This window comes from Sinocyclocheilus rhinocerous, unplaced genomic scaffold (assembly GCF_001515625.1).
Source record: "Sinocyclocheilus rhinocerous isolate Xijiao unplaced genomic scaffold, SAMN03320098_v1.1 scaffold1053, whole genome shotgun sequence".
Taxonomy (NCBI): domain Eukaryota; kingdom Metazoa; phylum Chordata; class Actinopteri; order Cypriniformes; family Cyprinidae; genus Sinocyclocheilus; species Sinocyclocheilus rhinocerous.
This window is the reverse complement of record NW_015638958.1, coordinates 166,089-187,192: the sequence shown is the minus strand read 5'-3', so window position 1 is coordinate 187,192 and position 21,104 is coordinate 166,089. Positions and strand designations below refer to the sequence as shown.

Here is a 21,104-nt window from a genome sequence, read left to right as displayed (position 1 = left end):
TTACACTCACTTCTTCTGTAGGTGAAGCTGGATCACGAATGATTCGCGTGAACATAGAAGCATTTATGTAGATCGGGGGTGCATTCCCTTCAAAAAACAAACGTAATCCTGGGTGGATTTTTATCATTTTAGGGTGGTTGTGTACACACTGCCAACACACATTTCAGTTCAAACAACTTGTAAAAGTGCATGTAGCATTATATGACCCCTTTAAAATAAAGTGTGACCAAATATTTAACCACAGAATGCTTGCTCAATCAGAATTAGGTAAGACAACTGTGTAATAAGTTTATGTATACAACCAAACCCACACTCCAGTGGCAGGTAATTATAAGTCTAGTCAGATATTGCATGCTGTGTGCCTACATTCAGAGAACAACACTCAAAATATGCATGTGTTCACATTTGGTCTGTTGCATTTGTTTACAAGACATTAAAAATTAAAAACAATGTTTGCCATCACTAGGGCTGCAACAACTAATCGATAAAATCGTGTATGGGTTAGTCCTCCAATATGCATAAGCTTTTTAGTAACAGTAGTAGGCTGTTTCTAATGCTATAATATAATTATTGCTGTTATCTATGAAAGAAAGGCAGAGAGCTTTATAGGTTTTTTTTTTTTTTTGCAGATACCCAATTACAGTCAAAAAGTACTTAAACAATGCCAGCAAGAACGCAAGCTATGAAGGGCATAGGAGGCCATTTTTGTTATGTGAATAAATAAAAGTATTTGGTTATAAATAAATGACAATAACATTTTTTTTATTTAAATTCCTAAAATGTGTTTTCTCTTTATTATGGCAGGTGGTCTAATAAATTGTCAAGCACTGTATGTTTTCATAGCATTCAGTTGGAACGTTTGTTTTAAGAACATTGGGCAGAATGTGGAATAGTGTGTTTTTGTCGATAAAAGAAAAAAAGGAAAATGGTTTGTTTTTAATCCGATTAATCGAAAAATAATCGACCAACTAATCGATGATCAAAATAATCGTTAGTTGCAGCCCTAGCCATCACTGATATCAGACCTTATGTGCACATTTGACATGCCTTGACTTGACATGAATGCCAATGACATCTGAAAGTTGCAATGAAAGAAAAGATGATCAATCTTAAATATCTTCTTCTTCTTTTTTCTTCACAAAGCTATTGTATGACCCCTGACAAGCATGAACATCCTGCTAAACTTCATACGTAGAAGAAAGTCATACAGGTTTGGAAAGGTGTTAAGGTGAGTAACTGAGTTTTCAGTGAACTATTTCTTTAATTTTACATTGGAATAATGCATGTTGCCAGAAGAATATTAACTCATAGGACAGTTATTCTCAGGTCTGCTCCAGACTATTCTTATAACAAGATAGTGTTGGGAACGTGTTATGAAATATTCAGACAGGGCCATTTTGTTCTGCAATACCAGAACGCAATAAATAATAAGCTTTGTTTAATCTAGTAATCACAGCAGAATCCATAAATGCATTTGTTTGTCAAACAACATGTGATTTGCAGGAAAACAGCAATTAGTCCTCCATCTGCATGCATATGTTAAAAGCATGCGCATGCTTAAAATCTGCCTCTCTTAGCTGTCAATAACCGATCGAACGAGAGGTGTTCTAGTGCCCCACATTTGTGAGAAAATAGGTTAAAAGAGACTTTAGGAAAAGAACTGAAGTTTTTGTGCATACAAACACATAAAATAATCCCTCAAAATCATTATGGGATCCCTGGATCAAACCAGAAGGTTGAAAAAAAAAATTCAGTGCACTTAAACAGATAAAGAGAGCATGAGCTGCCATTCCCGCAGCATGAACAGCTCCGAATTCTCTGCCCCTCCAGAGAGAGTCGACGCTCCCCTCCTCCGACTATGATTTTCTTCCATTCATTATCATCTGACACAGAAATACACAGCATCCTTCACGCTCAACACTAAATCCACGGGATTCACCACTGAGGACAGAAACTGCCACACAATTTACATATGACAGGATTAGCTCGAGACATCTAATAAATCAGTCTAGAAAGACTGATTATAACGCTGGTACACAGAGAAAGAGAAGCAAATTCATCAATCAAAAAACAGTCTTTCATCTTTTCCAGGCATACGATACAAAATGAGCAATAGGGATCAAAACACCACAAATGTTGTGACTGATTGTATTCATCCCAAACCTCTAGATTCTAGGCTAACTGCATCTGTAGGAGGGTTTCCTACCTTTAAGAAATCTTCTTTTATCTTCCTCAAAAAGATGCATTTGTTTGAAGGGTGGTGAGCTCAAAACAGCAGATCACATTGCTTGATTATTCTGTATTGTTCTGCTTACAGTAGAAATCTACAGACTTGCTTTCGTAGATGTTGCGTCTTTAGTGGAATCCGCTTATGAAAGACGAAGGGGTTGAGATGTAACAAAGTAGGAAAGCCTGCTTTAATTTTTTTTTTTTTGAGAACCCACACACCCTCAATGGATTTATTGTTTGCTGAATTGAAAATGGGAGGAAGTGGTTGCCATGGAGACCCCTTCCATTACTCTTGTGCTACATTTGACTGAAAGACTTTGCTGCGTATGTTAAACAGCCTGAACGTGTGCTTTACAGCGTCTGATGCCGGTCAATGGCACAGTGGGGGAGAGGCAGAGAAAATGTAGGTTATTTTTGAACATGGCTACTGAATCCTGAAATACACAGTCCTGAAATATGGTCACAAATAGCAGGATGGAGGAACAGGATGATTTGTTCACAGCAGCACATTCTTTCCTACTGTACATTGTGATGCTTGTTATTTTCCTATACTACTACTGAGAGACAATGTAATTTTAGTGTAATTTTTTAGATTTTAATGTAAAATCAATAATGTTTAATTCTGTGTATTTCTAAAATTAAATTACATTTTTGAAATTTCATTTTAATCATATTGTATTATAGGGAATGATTATTACAAATATGTTTATATATTTGTAAAATATTTTAATACATTATACACAATATATGCATTTATTTAAACATAAACATAATACATTTATAAATAAATTATTATAAAATAACATTTTATTAGTATTTTATAATATTATAAATAAATTATAAACATACAGTATAAGAATATCTAGACATTATATAAACATTATTATTTATTATACAATTATATACAATTATTTTCTTTGTGATAGATAATTATAACATTTTATACATTTCAATTTATTTCTCCTGTATTGGACAGTTTAATGTTGCCTTGCTATTGTATTAACTGCATAAATGTGTTTTCTCTTAAAGGGATAGTTCACACAAAAATGAACCCTCACGTCGTTCCAAACCTGTAAGACCTTCGTTCATATTCGGAACACAAATGAAGATATTTTTGATGAAATCCAAGAGCTTCGAACGTGCATCGAAGGAGGGAAGAAATTGTTGAATTAAGTCATTATTTTTGTTTTCTTTGCGCACAAAGTATTCTCGTAGCTTCGTAACATTACGGTTGAACCACTGATGTCACATGGACTATTTTAACGATGTCCTTACTACCTGATCTGTCATTCCCTTGCCAGAATAAAGCAGATTTTCAATGTCTAAGCCCATTGATCTGGACACTGTATTTCTTATCTTTGTGTGCACAGAACAAGACTATGAAACCCCCTGCTTCTTGAGGGATGGTGAGTTAGAGAATAAAGTCATTACAGTCATGACCACACAGCACATTCATTTACTGATTATCTTTCTGTCCTTTGTTTCTCAACAGTGAACGGCTTTTAAAAAGTCTCAGGAAAGCTTCCTGAAAAGAGTAGGATGTCACATAAGGTGATGATACAGAAGCAGCTCTTGGATGCAGCAATGTTTCATCAATCGTTGAGGTGCACCTGACCGTAGACCCTCTGCTTGGCAATAACGCAGGCCTTTTCTCATTATAAACACATTAGCACACTGCAGTCTGAGACAGGGAGAAAACTGATGACAATGTTTTAATGAGTTTGCTCAATTACAGACATGTTATTCCTCATCTTACACTCAAGGATAAACGGGACAGCAGAGAAGGAAAGGGAAATGTGTGAGTGGAGGTGTCCTATAATCATTGCATCTGTTGACTCAGAAAGAGAGTGATTTTATAAAAGCAATTTCAAGGCCCTGTAGTCCAGTGTTCCCTTGCGTGTTACTGTTTGACAAGGAAATATCCAGGAAAAGGGTAGTTCACAATTTGATATCCTTATTTGACTTACTTCAGTGACTCAGAAGAACAGTAGGGGTGTGGGTGAATCTCACAAAAAAATATATATATATATTTTAGGGTAGTATATAGGGATATATGTGACCCTAGACCACAAAACCAGTCTTAAGTCGCTTGGGTATATTTTTAGCAAAAGCCAAAAAACATTATATGGGTCAAAATTATCGATTTTTCTTTTATGCCAAAAATCATTAGGATATTAAGTAAAGATCATGTTCTATGAAGATATTTTGTAAATTTCCTACCGTAAATTTTTTTTGCACCCTCAGATTCCAGATTTTCAATAGTTGTAACTCGGTCAAATATTTTCCTATCCTAACAAACCCATGTATGCAACAGCAGGGTCAAAGGTGAGGGTCTCATATACCCAGAGTGCTTCTGCTCTCGTGCTGTAATTTGCAGACGCTCTCATTACTCACACGCCATAAAGTGGGTTACCGTGCCAACCTGTCTAATCCCAGCAACTCCGGCAGCTCTTGAGCATGTATGATCATGGCTTCCCCATCACAAAGGCATCATGGGAAATACCAAAAATATAATGTTCGGAATGGCATATTAGCATACTACCCTTACCAATTCAGCAGTATGTATAATGTACACAGTATGTATATTTTTTTAACATCAACAACAATTTTTTAATATTGTTGTTTTGACTAATTTAACGGCAACAGATTTAAATATATATACACAAATTTTGATTATAGAAGCAAAATAATCAAAGATGGCAAATGCAGGTCACTTGCTGAATTAAAAATGTGTCAACAATGTATGTTGAAAATTTTAACTAAGAATTGGTTTGGAAAGATTTCTCACTCAAAAATAGTTACATTTCACAAAGAGTAACAAAAAATAATTGAATTAGATGTGAAATCTTGTAAACTTACAAAAATATATACAGTGGGTACGGAAAGTATTCAGACCCCCTTAAATTTTTCACTCTTTGTTATATTGCAGCCATTTGCTAAAATCATTTAAGGGGGTCTGAATACTTTCCGTACCCACTGTATATGACTTTCTTTATATGAGATGATCATGCTGTTCTTTTTATAAAATAAAATTGAATGGGGACGGATGACATCAGACTCAAAAATCACCATAAAGTAAAGTATTTCACACATGCACACACACAACAGATTTTAGAGAAACAGAGAAATAGACACATTTAAGTCATTATTTACTGAAAAACATCTTAATTCTCCACATATGTACAAAACAAAAATGTGTAGACAGCAGGTTACACTAGGTTTGACGTCAAAAATGGAAAGGCCAAATATATGGTTTCTTACACAAATGATAATTTATGTGTATATATACATATATATATATATATATATATATATATGTACAGGTGCATATCAGCAGTCTTCCCCATGATTGTGTATCCTAGTGAACCAAACTGAGAGACCATTTTGAAGGCTCAGGAAACCTTTGCGGGTGTTTTGAGTTGATTAGCTGATTGTCATGTCACCATATTCTAATTTGTTGAATTGGTGGGTTTTTGTTAAATGTGAGCCAAAATCATCACAATTAAAAGAACCAAAGACTTAAACACAAACAAAGACTTAAACAGTCTGTGTGCATTGAATTTATTTAATACACGAGTTTCACAATTTGAGTTGAATTACTGAAATAAATGAACTTTTCCACGACATTCAAATTTATTGAGATGCACCTGTATATATATATATATATATATACACACAAATAAATGCTGTTTAAGCATTCTATCAAAATTTCTAGAAAAATTATTAAGATAATAGATAGAAAAATTATTACGATAATACAATTAATTATTTGATAATAGATTGATAATAATAGGACTTTTTTTTTTGAGCAGCAAATTATGATTTCTCCTGTATTGGACAACATTCCAAGGAATTCTGAAGGATCATGTGATACTGAATACTGGAGTAATGACTCAAAATTCAGTGTTGTCTTCACAGGAATAATTACATTTAATGTGAATTATAATATTTCACAATATTACTGTTTTTACTTTGATCAAATAAATGCAACTTTGTTGAGCATAAGAGATTTATTTTAAAACAATAAAAATTATACAGATCCCAAACTTTTAAATGGTAGTGTGGATAAAAGCAAAGTATGTATTTTTATAAATTAAATAATATATTTATGAATGATCATTCATATAATCACTCATTTTTATTCACATGTGGTGTTTATTTAGGATGCTTTTATGTAATTTTTGAGTCTGAAGATTATCATTCACTTTCATTTTGGGCTTTATGTAAGGAGAAAAACCATGCAAGATTGCTCATCAGTGAGGTTGAGTAAGAAAGCAATGACCGAATTTTCATTTTTGGATGCACTGTTCCTTTAAATTTCTTCTACACTGTACAACATACACACAGAACTTCCCCCGCAAATTAAAGACTGCATGCGAGACCGGTCAAATGTGCCCAGATCTGTCTTTATAATTAAATTTTCATGGATCTGTGTCCAGAAAATTCCCCATGTTCACTCTCAATGCATTGCTGCCTTGTTGTTTAGACTGTATATTATACTGCTGGCCAAAAGCTATGTTGAATGATTCCAACAGGGTCCTGTTTTGAAAACGAATCATATACTGTACAGTCATAATAGCTTAGGTTTACTGTTAAATTAATATCAGAGAGCAAACACAGGCAGCTTTTGATGTTCCTTCTTTTTCTTTTGATTTTTCAGCATGAAATTCAAATCATGTTGATCAATGAATCTATATTTTTCAGCCAGAACAGCAAACAAAACAACATGAGGTAGACAGCGCCTGCTGTTTTGTTAACGTCTCTGGATTGTATCGATGGATGACTCCATCGACTTGCTTTAAGTCAATGTCTGGTGGTTTTAAAGACAGTGGAATAAAGACTTGCCTTTGGTCCGCTGCTGAATGATGCAGGTCTGGGCCAATTTCACCAGACATGGGTGTGATTTGAGCTGGTTATAATAAGCTTGACCACCTGCTGATCGACAACAATGTCAGTGACTCTCTGATACACACAGTCACAGTCATGGCGCTGCCTGCATCCAACCACAGCATAGCGAGAGAGACTGAGACAAAAAAAAAAAAGCTAATTAACCTTATTTCTTGGAAAAATGCCCTGTGGAAATGGGAGAGAGAGGTGGTGCAGGCCTCCAGGGAATGGGAGGGGAGGGTGAATATGTGTTGTGCATGTGTCTGAGAGAAAGAGCAGAGAGAAAGGCCGCATGTAGGGGGCTGAACTTCGAGCGGGGGGAACCGGTTTGAATTTCACACATCATTAACAAATACATAATTTAACTACAGATGTGGAGAACTGAAGCTGTAGGACACCACAGAGAACACAAGAAAAGAGACAGGCTGTGTGTGTGTTTATAGTACCTCATTTACATTTAGTGCACCCTATTGCCTGGATACTAAAAAGAAGTACATTTGGATAGTAAAATATAAAGCTAGAAGTCTCACCAAGGCTGCATTTATTTGATCAAAAACACAATAAAAAGAGTCATATTATGAAATATTTTCTATGTTCATATATTTTAAAATGTAATTTATTCCCATGATGGCAAATCTGAATTTTCAGCATCATTACTCCAGTCTTCAGTGTCACATGAACCTATAGAAATCATTCTAATATGCTGATTTGCTGCTCAAAAAACATTTCTTATTATTATTAATGTAGAGAAACAGTTATATTTAGCATTTACTGCTTAGTATTTTTTGTGGAACCCATAATTTTTCAGGATTTTTGATGAATAGAAAGTTCAAACTAACTGCATTTGTTTGAAATAGAAATCTTTTTGTAACATTATATGATCTTTTTGATCAATATAATCTGTCCTTGCTTAATAAAATTATTAATTTGTTTCAGAAATTGTAAACGGTCGTGTACCTAGATGCAAGCCTATTCTAAAAGGTAGGAAGCAATCATATTTTGCTTTTTAGGAGATCTCATTTTGGCCAAGCTGCATTTATTTTGGCCAAGCTGTAAATTGCATTATATCACTTGCAGTGAACTCTGCATAGTTAGTCAAAGTGGTGGAGAAAGCAGGAGAAATGTTGACTATATTTATGCTTTATGCTTATACATTCTATACTGATAAGTACTGATAAAAAGTTAAATCTAAATAAATTCTAGGAAAAGATGATTATTTTACCCAATATTTGTGTGTGCTGTATATTTTAGGCACATTCAAATATTGTGCTGTTAGCTTAGCAACATGCTAATGTAATACAACGTAAGTCGAGTCTCACGTTTATGTGTTATAATTGCTGCCTATGTAGGGTGTTCCAAATCAGTCATTTAAGAAGTTCAATTTCAGTTAGAAGGCAGCTGCCTATGTAGGCAGTAGACAGCAATTTAGCCAACTAGGTTTTAAAACAGAGCCATTGTGTTTGCTTGAATGTGAATGTTGATCCTACTGTTAAGAGCCTAATTGATACTTTTCTTGAAATGAAGCCTAAGTCATTCTTTAGTTGATGAGTTTAAATTTCTCCTCATGTTTCATTGACTACATCCCTCAATAAAAACCTCAATCTGAGTTTGACAGCAGTTGAATGTTTAATGCGACCGGCCCCTCGCTGTTTGTCCTCCTCTTGCAGTCAGCCTGACGCCGGGGAACAACATTAGTGCCTCACTGTTTCCCTCTGAATTATAAATGGGGCCCTTTGGGTTGGAGAAATATTTCTCTTTATGATTAAAGTCTTAAAGTGTAGCCTGGGGCCGTTTGTGTTGGCAACCACTACTGATGCCGTCTGTCTGTCTGTCTGTCTGTCTGTCACTCTCTCTGGCTCTTGAATAATAGCAGCAGGCCCGTGTGGGGTGGTGCCTGTCATTATCCCTGATGTGAGAGCATGGGGGTGTAAATTGTGTTGTAGGGGTTAGAGTGGCAGGGTCACCCCTGCTGGGCCACTCTATGCTGCCTCCTCCCTACTGATGAACTGCACAGATATTTTAAACAAGGACATTACAAGGCAGCAGCAGAGAGGTCTATGAGCCGTTTGTGGAAAAAATAACACGTGGTACAATGTAGAAACAAAGATTTGATAACACATAGAAAAGGAAATGGGATTAGATGCCCTCAAGGCAGAAGTTATAAAGATTATAGTTTTTTTTTTTACCATTTAATTTCCTCACTGAGGCATGGCAAATATATACTGTTCACCACCAATTTCAGCACACAACAACTTCATTAAATATATGATAGTGTGGGGAGATTGCATTGAGGATTTAGTGGATTTTGTTTAGGTTTTCAGCTTGTATATTTTCAGCTGTGGTACTTTAAAGCAGAAGAGGTTACAGACTGAATGAACTGTTTTCAGTGTGCTTCTAACTGTTAAACTGTCAGCATGGTAAAACCAAATACATAAATAGTGCCTCTAAATTCACCTTCTTAAAAGCACAGTGTTTCCCAACATTGTTTTGTCATATCTGCCTCCTAAGGTTCAAAAATATCCTTCAACAGCAACTGTGATCCTGTACTGGTATTATACATTTACATTTATGCATGTGGTGGACACTTTTATCCAAAGTGATTTCATCGGTTTGTGCATTACCTGGGAATCGAACCCATGACATTGGTGTTGCTAGTGCCATGCTCTAATGTGTTATACTAGATTTAATTGACCAATATTATTAAAATGTCAAAATTACAATGACTCACTTTCTAAAATAAAACAGTGTTGTTGGTGAAAAGTCTCACTAAGTAGCTTCCTCTCTCTTAAATCAGACACTTGAGCTTGTTTGTCCTGTTTTGACGGTTCTGAGGGCAATTGTTTTGGAGATTGTTTGTTGTGAAGAGAGAAATGTCAGAGATTATAAGAGATTAATTTAATTTATTGAGAGCCCTGAATCTTTATTAAGTCATTATTTTAATTTTGTTTTATACATGCTTGAAAATAAATATTCCAAAAGTGTTTTCACAGTGATGCCATAGAGGAAGCATTTTTAGGTTCAATAAAGAACCATTCAGTAATCATTTTTTCTTAGTATATATAAAAAAGTTTAATAATCTAAAGAACCGTTTTCCACTATAAACGCCTTTTGTTCAGTGGAAAGGTTCCATGGATGTTCTTCATGGAACCAATAAAGAACCTTTCTTAGGTTTATCCAAGTACCCCCTTAAAGGGTTAGTTCACCCAAAAATGAAAATTCTGTCATTAATTACTCACCCCCGTGTCATTCCGAACCTGTAAGACCTTCATTCATCTTTGGAACACAAATTAATATATTTTTGATGAGTTCTCAGACCCTGCATTGACAGCAATACAACTGAAATGTTGTATTGCTGTCAATGCAGGGTCTGAGACGAAAGCTCTCGGATTTCATAACAAATAAGATGAACAAAGGTCTTAAGGGTTTGGAACGACATGAGGGTGAGTAAGGGATTTACAACACGCAATTCATCCTTTTCTCCCGAAACACGTTAAAGTAAGTCTCCGGTGAACTGGGAGAAGAATAGAGTAATCGATATTGTTACCTACACTATGTGTATATGATATCAATAAAACATGTCGTCAGATTATATTTCTAATGATCATTATTGCGGTTTCCATAGACATCGGCGTGTATTTTATAAACTATAAATGTATGGTTTTGCTAGTATTTATGTGTATTTAAATGTCTGGAACCTAAAATAAGCATTATATGGTTGAAAACACTGAATATTTGTGATAATATGACAAGCGCTCAGCGCGTCCGATCTGGCTCCGCGCCAGCCAAAGCGTAGAAGCAGATTTGAATTCAGCAGTTGATCACGTGACGCAGTGAACGTTCTAATCACACCGGTGTGATCGTACGCTTCAGGGACCAGCCAAGACTGATCACACCGGTGTGATCGTACGCGTCAAAGGGTTAATAACAGAATTTTCATTTTCAGGTGAACTATCCCTTTAAGTACATGCACTCCTGGTCAAGCATCACAACTACAGCCTTCAAAGCGGTGCTTCTCCATTAAATCCACAACAATATTTTTCAAAACTATTAGTGTGCGACTTCAAAGTGTCTGCTGTGAACAATGCACATGTTATTTGATGTACCCTCAACACTGAGGTAATCTTGTATTAAAATGCGGTGAGGTAAGAATGAGGTAAGACTGTGGTGAGGTTAGACTATATTAGACTAAAATCAGATTGGCTTAGAATGAGGTAACCTTAAATCTTGATGCTGCAATCTCCTCCTTTTAGTGCACTAGTGCCTACATAAGCAGTAATGTAACTGAGCCCGGGCCAGCTGCCTGCGCAATACCGTGAGGCCATTACTGTCTATCCAGGCTAAGTTCTGCTGGCTTCGAGCCCTGCAGTGCAGATTGGAGTACCGCAAAGCTTTTTCTCTGCCAGGCAATATTTTATCTTTCTCTCTCCCTATGAGTTTTAGAGCTCAGCTACTTTCCGAGCTTGCAGCGATTGATGATCTTGTCAGTGTTTCAGGGTGTTTTCTCATTCATTAGTGTGCTGTGTAGCTTGGGTGGTGGAATGGACTGATGTGTAAGCATGTAGGGGGAGCGTTCTGGTCAATTACACCCATGCAACACAAATGAAGACAAAAACCGAATCTCTTTCTCTGTCTCAGCATGGTCGCATCCATCCTCCAGCTATTAGTGCTGTCAACCCGAAAGCATCTGTGTTATGCTAATGAAACTAAATTTAATTTATTTCACTGAGTTTTATTCTACAAGAGAAGACGTCTATCACGTGTGTTTCAGCACAGGAAAGGCGTGAAATGCCGGGATTCCCTGTGCAAATGAAATGCGGGAGAATTGCGTGAATGTTCCCCAAGTGTGAGCGAACACGACTCCCATGGATATAATTTGATTGGACGTAATATACAAGAAGCTATTAAAAAACTAATATCCAGGTCAGCTATGCATGATTCAACAGCGTTTTTATTGCATTCCTGAAATATTAACTCCATACCTAAAAGGTCTTTATGAGCCCTCATGGCATAATTTGATATTTCTCTTTAGCTTAAGAAAAGGGATGCCAATATTGTGTGTTTCTGAAACACCCCTCTATCACCTATCTGTCAGGGCTTTATTAGGTTTGGGACCCAACAAACCACTACTGGGACTACAAAGTTACTCCTGCGAAATCCAATTACTACGGCCATGGCACTTTAGTAAATTAGACAAATTGGGAAAAAGAAGAGGTCCTTTGGTAGGTCACGTTGTCGGGTCATAGGGCAGATAGCATTGGTTGTTTCAGAAAAGAGTGCACTCGATAATCAAAATCAAACCATGCCTGGAACGTGAATCAACACACATTAGTCTCTGGTGTAAGTGCTCCCAATGGAGCAGTCCAACCACTCTAAACTCCGATGCCTATTTTCTATGTGTGTCTATAGACGAAGCACACAGGGGTTATAGTGCTGTGTTATTAAACTCTGTCTATCAGCCTCCACAGCCTGCGGGAGAGAAACACAGAGTGAGAGTAACCCTGGACCTCAATTACGCCTCTGAGGATGTCTGCAGTGGGGAAATACCACCATCATCTACTGCATCACGTGAGCAAGGCAGTATGGGTATGCGGTAAGGGGGCGGGGTGAACGACATACATTCATTCAGTCTAGACTACAGCAACCTAGACTGTAACACTTAAATTTGTGCATCATTTTGGCATTTTAAAACCATAGGCGAATATATTTTGAACGAATGCTGTTTTAAAGAAAGACAGAAATAAAGATGATAGCAAGGGTTGTGCAGTGATAAAAGGAGGAATACTTGAACCCAGCAGTGTAAAAATCCCAACAGCCATTACATGCACTTATTTTACACTTACATTTTTGTATATTATGTATATATGTCATAAGTATATGCACATTCTTTTCTGAAAATACTGCAGATGTTCGCTCGTGCGTTTTTGTAATTGTGGTTAGTAACTTGACCAGCTAACTTCTCATTTATGTTCTTTATAGAAAAGCACAAGAACAATTTGCAAAAAGTATGCAATGATGAAGAGTTCAAAATATGCTTGACTTTTCTGTCTGAATCTAAAATCTTACAGAATCACATTTAAATGAATAGGTGTTTAAATGGCACTCACATAATTGGAATGCGATCAAATTCTAATTAATATTCATGTGCATATGAATGCAATCATTATAGTGGAAGCATCCTTTCATTTACTCAGAATAATGCTTGATCTATATGAGTTTTTCAATGGCAAGAAACTTTAGCCCCTCCCACTCTTGAATATTTAGTTATATCCTGTCTTGTACCCATAGTCATGCACGTCTAATGCGACAACTGTGAGTTTGCGTAATTGGAACAGATATTAAATTCATCAAATAGCTCTTTCCTCAAACCAGTGTTGGGGAAAGTTACTTTTAAAAGTAATGCATTACAATATTGCGTTACTCCATAAAAAAGTAACTAATTACGTTACTTAGTTACTTTTTATGGAAAGTAATGTGTTACGTTACTTTTGCGTTACTTTTTAAATCTGGACAGGGCTTGCTTGTTTGTTTTTAAAATAAAAAAGTTATATTTTTGGCAAATATAAAAGCCTTTTCACACCAAAAGTGAAATGAATAAGCCTCAGGCTGAAGGGAAAGTAAATTTACATCCGTACAGTAGAATGCAGAAGAAGACATTTCAACACACTTCAGCAATAAAAAAAGACACAAATGTTTGTCTAGAGTAATTTTTGCTTATTAGTATGGTTAAACTGGATCATCGAAGGTCAGAAGCAAAGACATTGGTTAATAGAATGGGATTAAATACATAAAGGATATTTGTGTTGTTTAACATTTAATTATTGCAGGTTTGCGTCATATTCTGAGTTGCATTATTTTTATTAATTTTGAGGAATACTGACTCTGTGTATTACGTAACTTGCGTTACTTGTAATATATTACCCCCAACACTGCCTCAAACAAGCAGCAACACATCTGAGAACAACACTGAAAACACTGAAGCCACATGTCACTATACTGCAAAGAGAACAGATCTTTATGGTAATGTCTGCAATGCATGCTTTGAGACAGCATTTTAAAACCTAATTCATACATATTGTGTGAGACAAATGGCAAATTGCTTATGATTAACCTAAACTGCTTATGATTGCAGGTACTAATCTGAATGCAAGCAGAATGCAGTCAGCCACACTATATGTGCATCATAAATATGCTTAGCTGAGAGACATCGAGGGCCAAATTTGCCAGTGAAAGATGCTCTGCGGCTTATGGTGTGTGTGTGTGTGTGTGTTTGTGTGTGTGAGCAAATGCTTCACTGCTACTGTGTGATTTACAGAGAAGCCGGGGTGGGCATAAGACAGGTCATAAACCAAGGAGGCATTTGAGTCCAACGGCTACAGATTGATTCTGCTCATTAGATCTGTTTTGCAAAACCTCCCACAGCCATTAATTACCGCCCAGAAAGATGCCCACCGCTGCCACACCCAGAGCTTGCTTTTCCACTGATCTACACTCCATACATGCCAGGAGATTGTTCACCTGAAACCTGCGCTGAAGTGTATTTGCATAAAATGCGCCAGGCTTTATCATGGGTATCTGCACCTGCATTTTTAAACGTGGTTGGAAAATGGAGTCATTGCATGTACAAACACCTTTATGGAAACTTCTGAGTGTGCGTAACTTCCAGTGCGCTGTGAAAGCCGCCTTCTTTAAGTGTCGGTTAGCTGAACTCCCTCTGTTGCTGCTTTCATTGATTTTACAGTGTTACTGTAGATTATATTATATATTATAAAGCTCTTCTCAGACACACCCTCACTTTTCAGACCATAACCTCCCTGTATCATTGCTAATATAGTACAGGTTTGCATTATTAGTTGAGAACCTAACAATAATTGATGATGACCTTCTTCAAAAACTGAGAACTGACAGAAGCTAAACAGTGCCAAGATTAGAATTATGAATACAGTATTATATTTACTTACTTAAAAGCAACATCAAATGTAAACCTGGTTATACATTGTTAAAAACAAATCCTCTACTTCAACTTTAAACCTTCAGTACAGTGACTGTCTTAAATATAATCAAATTAAATTTAAAGTATTGAAATTAAAGTATAATCAAACTTGATGTACAAGTAATTTCAACAAATTATATTAAATTGATTTTAAAAACTGGGTTGAATCTTGTACAACTGAAAAAAATGAAATTGTTTGAAATTGGTTATTTTATTTTATTATTGGTTATTATTTTGATGAGTTAAAGTAATGGAAAAACATGTTAACATGACTTATTGATCATATTTTCTAGTGTATGGAATTTTTAGTCATATTATTTATGATTTAGGATTATTTATCTTATATTAAATGTTTTTTTAAATGATTATTTTAATGCTGACATTGTTGAACTGTAGTGTTGAATTTCCTTTTAATAATCACTCAAAAAAAAATGTCTGCAGTTCTGTTATGCCAGTCATATCTGACTCGTACAAACGTCATACCTCAATGGCCACTGCCCCATAGTAACACCTAAAACCTGAGCTCAGGCTAATGCAAGATCTATATATAGTCCTAAGCCTATAAAAACATGACAATCATCTTTTATCAAGGTGTCTTGCAAAAGCATGTGATCTGCACAATGCACCTCACATAATGCCAGTGACCCAATGCACACTGCATGAATGTGAGACTTCAGATCACCAAGTCTGAGAATCATCAATGCACCAACAAGCACTAACGCCCAATGCACATTCACAAACAGGAGGGATCCTGAAGAGCAGCCCCCACCCCCACCGTCATTAATATAAGTGAGAATCGAATTCAATTCGATTTTCCAAATACCTTCGGTTGCATAGTTGTGGTCCCGAAGGAAGCTGTTGTTAATTTTGCGGCTGTCACTCTCCTCCTCCATTTATGATTCCGTTATATGGGATTGTTGAAGTAGACACGCAGGAATCCATCGTGGACCCTGAACATCAGCAGGCGGTTTGCGGATCCATCGCGGTGTCTGTCGCCTCTCTCATGAACGTGACGGATGATCTGATGCCCGGGGTGATACAGCTGGAGCTCGACTGGCAAGAAAAATCCTTCAGCAATTCATACTTGAGAAGCACTTTTTAAACAGGTGCACTAGCGAATCCGTTTAGAAGATCTCCTGTCTTGAAAGGCTGAATGGAGAACGAATGCGAAGAGGTGTAAGGAACCCTAGTACCCTGGTAAACGAAGTGCGCTGAACGTGGTAAACTAGGGCAGGATTTCCACCTTCTGAGCCGAGGAGGCGCGGTTATGCGTCAAGCGCTCTCTCTCTCTCTCTCTCTCTCTCTCTCTCTCTCTCTCTGCTGAGGACACACGGTCCGTTATGTACTTTCATAGGGTACTTTCTAGTAGTTCTGCCCATTCCCTCACACAGGCGCTGTCCAGTGCTGAAATCACAGCGCGTGCCAATACAATCGACAGCGAACAAATTTACGCAAATGTCATGTTAAATGTGGTTGCATTTTTTTACAGCCACTGAAACGGAAATGCACCATGAATTAAGTTTCCCTTGTGTGTTTTATTCAGTTAATTCAGCTCGAACCTAGAAGTAGTTGATTGAAGAGCGAGGAAAAATCAATATTAATATATATTATTTTGCACAAAATATATACGTTTTAACAGGTTTTACAAACAACATTTCATTAACAACTGCAAGATGTCTTGACTGACGCGCGTGAACAGACGGCGCATGCGCATAAGTACATTGCGCATTGGCAGTACATTGACAAACGTAAGTCGTGTCAATATTTATAATATCACAAAAAGTTTTTTTTAACAACTTAAATATATAAATTACGCATAGTTTTGTTTAAAACGTCTATAGGACAAATTACTGTTAGCTGACACTAGGCTGCTATCTGCGAAAACGACTTACGTTGCGCGAGATGAACTGGAGCCGTTTCTGTCTCTTTAAAATGACTACAAAAATTTCTTAAACAACAGAAATGTCCTCAAACGTCGAATCGACCACTTGAGAGTCTTGGAATCTTGAAATTCGGTGATGTGGCAAGCTATACTCCATCTAAAACTGTTTTAAAGTGTTTCGCTGATTCTTTTACAGGTATTATGCATGCACAAGTTTAATGCCTCATTTAATCGAGAAACTACATGGAATAATTTTGTAGTTTAATAAATTATTTGTCACACAGCAGGAAAAATTCAAATGAGCCAGTGATGGGGAAAAGATGTTAAAAAAAGAACAGAATGTAAAAGTAACGGTGAGCAGTTACAGAATCTAAAACAGGCCTATACACTGCATTTAAAGTTAAAATTTTGATGTTAAAGAAAATAGAAATCCATAGATATTGACAGAATAGGCTATACATTTACTATGCATTTTACTATTATTCTCGCTCTCTCCCTTGCTTTCAACAGTTACTTTTAACATTATTCTTCAGTCACTGATATTTCCTTGAGGAAATGCAAATCTAGTTCGTTTTGAAATGTGAAAACAAGCCTCTTGATTTGGATAAGTGATACGTGCGCAGAGGATCTGTCACACTGGATTCTAGTCAGATCCCTTTAGGGTCTCATACTCCTTAAGTGTGCAGACCAGACGATGATTAATTCGATTAGAGTCTAGCCGCTGGCTCGTTCGTTTTGGATAGATTTGATTTACATGCTGATTTTAATATGAAACTCTGCAGGGACTTTCCCCTGCTACTCTCATTCTGTCTTTGAGCATATTTTCCACTGTAATCTACCTGATGCTAGCCTAAAACAGATCTGCTTTGAAATTCAAAACATAGGCATAATAAATGTGCCAAGGATCCTAAATGCATCAGGCATTTAATTCCTAAAGCCAATTTGCAGATAAAATCGGTCTATTGGTCCTTTCAGACAATTTCATAAATATAGTCCATCATCACATGCCATTTTCCACTTAATGACCCATTAGTTTCCATTAGAATGCATGTGTGCAGCATGTCTGGACGAGCTGTAATCAGGCATATTGCATTGCACCTGTTTTCATGTGATTTTCAAACCTTTCCACCTCACTGAACATATCTGAAGCATCTAAGCCCAAAACCCACATGCCGTTCCTCTCCCCTGACAACAATCCTTATCATTATTCCAACAGGGCGACGAAAATCAATGATTTTCTGTCAGGGGAGAGGGAGGACCAGGACGATGACAAATTCCAGTTGGCATCTTTTAAAGATCAACAGGGAGAGCAGCTATCTGTCAGTCAGAGGGATCGAGGGGGTGAGAGATATGAAGGGAAAGGAAAGACAGAGATGCAGAGATGCATTAATAAAAAAAGAGGGAGACAGTCGAGTGGGACACACTGTTTTACAGTATAATTAGAGTGAGAGCTGCACATTGCCAACAGCATCAGCAGTCTGCTTTAAGATCAGTGGTGGTGCTTTAATTAAAGTCTTGCCGTTCTGACTTTCCATTCCTCTGTATAGCACTGACTTAAAGAAACAGTGCTGCTAAAAATGATTGTGTTATTATTTTATTATTTACTCACCCTCTTTGTTGCAAACCTGTATGCTGTTTTTTATGTGGCGAATTTTTTTACTTTTTCATAAAGCGGTTTACTATACAAACAAAGGCATAGTGACCATGTCTGTCAAGCTCTAAAAGGACAAAATACAAAAATGTAGTGCATATCAGTGTTGTTTTAGTATCAAAATACTGTTATAGTTTTTATTTACATTTTGAATCAGTTTTTATTTAAAAATTTCTGTTTTAATTGAAAAATCTCAAATGTAGTTGCATTTGTAGTTATGTTGTTTTTGTACAGTTTGTTATATATATATATATATAAAGAGAGTTTGTATTAATTTTTATTCAGTTTAGTTATTTTAGTACATCAACTAAAATGAAAAACAAGCTAAAAAAGGTGTTTATATTTTATTGGATATTTCAGTTAATTTTTTTTATTTTATTTCAAGTAATGACTTTTTAATGGTTTAAATTTTACTTTTAGTTAACTATATGAACCTATAATGTGACATGTACTATATTTCAAGTAATATGAAAACATATGATAGATTTATGAAAGGAACATTAAAATTTAGGTTGTTATTCACATATTGTCATAATTATAAACATACTGATATTGATATTTGAAGTCAATAATGACTTTTCATTTTTTCATCACACAAAACTACTTTTCAAAAGACTTGCAATATAACATTTGAAATGTGATTGCACATTTGTATGGACAACTTTTCAATAAAATAATTTTACTGTATGTTTATCCCTTTTGGATCCTGACAGATGTGGCCACTGTTATTGTATGGAAAAGTGTAAAAAATACTTTCAAAAGTATATAAAAGCATATCCACTTTATTTTGCAACATGGAAGTGAGCTGTTTTTAGTTAATGTGATACACTTCCAATTCATAAGTTGCTATGGTAGAACTAGAACTGTTTGTTCTACGTATCAGTATGTTTGTAATTATGACAATGCATTAAAATAATTTAATATGAAAAAATTATTTTGCAATATCATGCGGCTGTCGGAGGAGGAAGGAACGAAGGAGCGAGGCAACGAGGAGTAATACAAATCAAAAAGGTTTAATGAGGGTAACGCTCGGAATACAGGGAACATGGGAGACATTAAGCAGACAGGAAGCGCTTACGAGGTGCTGGCACTGGAGAGAGCTCTGGAGGAGCGGGCACAGCAAGGCGCTTTCGAGGAGCGGGTACTGGAGCGAGCTCTGGGGCTGGAGCCGACACTGGAGCGAGCTCTGGGGCTGGAGCCGACACTGGAGCGAGCTCTGGGGCTGGAGCCGACACTGGAGCGAGCTCTGGGCGGGAGTGAGCCACGACCGACGGGCTTGACTTTGGAGTGGCCAGCGGACTTGCCACAGAAATGGCCGGCGGGCTTGCCACAGGGACTTCGGAACGGCCACGGCCGGCAGGCTTGACAGAGGAACGGCCTGCGGAGGGGTCCCGGATCGGGGGCTCTCCAGACACCGGATGACTGCCTCCTTCCAGTCGAGGTTGGTGGTGTATGGGAGCTCCGCGGGGTGATGGTAAGTAATCCCGATCCGGAACAGCATCATGAGGGTTTCCCCCTCGAGGGAGCTGGCGAGGGCGAGCGGCACGAACGCCCTCGCGTAGACGATCGGGTCGGGGTTCGCCTGAGCTACAGAGATTAACCTCGCTCGTTCCTCCATCTGAGCGGGGAGAAACTAATGGGAAAACAAAACACTTTAACGGGGTTTTTTAACGGGGAACACCTGGACTCAAATAATAACCAATAAGGACAGGACACAGGAAGAACCAAATAAGGGCAAACAGGAACATACACGTGACAACGGCATAACATTTAGTTTTTGTACGGGTAAAATAACTGGATGCGGAAGACATCGGAAGCCTTGCACATTCAAGTTACAAATGGCAATTATGTCAGTTTTGGTCTTTGCTTCCTGAATCGCATGTCACAGTTAAAACAGTAGTATCAGATATGATAAGATCAATAAATGTTCTCTCAGAAATGAACTTTCTGTGCCTGTGGAAAACCTTTGGTCTCGCAGAGATGTATGAACAGCTATTTAAAGCAATCAAGGCCTGGGGCTTTCTCCTGCAGCTTAGCCCATGCAATGGTGTGCATCAAGGCTACAACACAAAACATGAAGATAATTACAATGCTGTGATATCTTTATGGCCAATTGCTCGCACTGATGTGCAGTAATTGTGTTGGCCTGAGGATGCGGGTCCTTGAATGCCTGCAGCGCTACAGACCAATCACTGAATTCGTAACAGAGAACAGTCATAGTAATTTCACAATGGTTAATCAATACATCGCTATTGATCCTTAATCCTCAATCGTGCATCCTGCAGAAATGATTCAAGATTATTTGTGGGCTCTGATTAGTTTATCAAAATCAATGAGTAGGACTAAATCAAAGGCTTTTTCAGAAAAAAAAAAAAAAAACGAAGTCAAGTCACATTTATTTTTATACCACTTTATACAATACAGATGGTTTTGAAGAGACTTCACCATATTAAACAGGAAAGTAA

The 21,104-nt window shown here is 37.0% G+C and overlaps 1 protein-coding gene across 2 annotated transcripts in view; it reads right to left on the bottom strand.

The window, feature by feature from the left end:
* Positions 1 to 21,104, bottom strand: part of LOC107750325 (serine/threonine-protein phosphatase 2A 55 kDa regulatory subunit B beta isoform-like) — a 52,747-nt gene that overhangs the window by 10,708 nt on the left and 20,935 nt on the right. Inside the window, exon 1 of one of the 2 annotated variants that reach the window (XM_016565667.1) lies at positions 15,930 to 16,382. The exons of the other annotated variant lie outside the window; for it this stretch is intronic. Within the exon in view, the coding sequence (XP_016421153.1) occupies positions 15,930 to 15,999 (70 nt within the window). The 5' untranslated portion in view covers positions 16,000 to 16,382. Of the gene's footprint in view, positions 1 to 15,929; positions 16,383 to 21,104 lie in introns of those variants that run through there. 2 annotated transcript variants of the gene reach the window in all.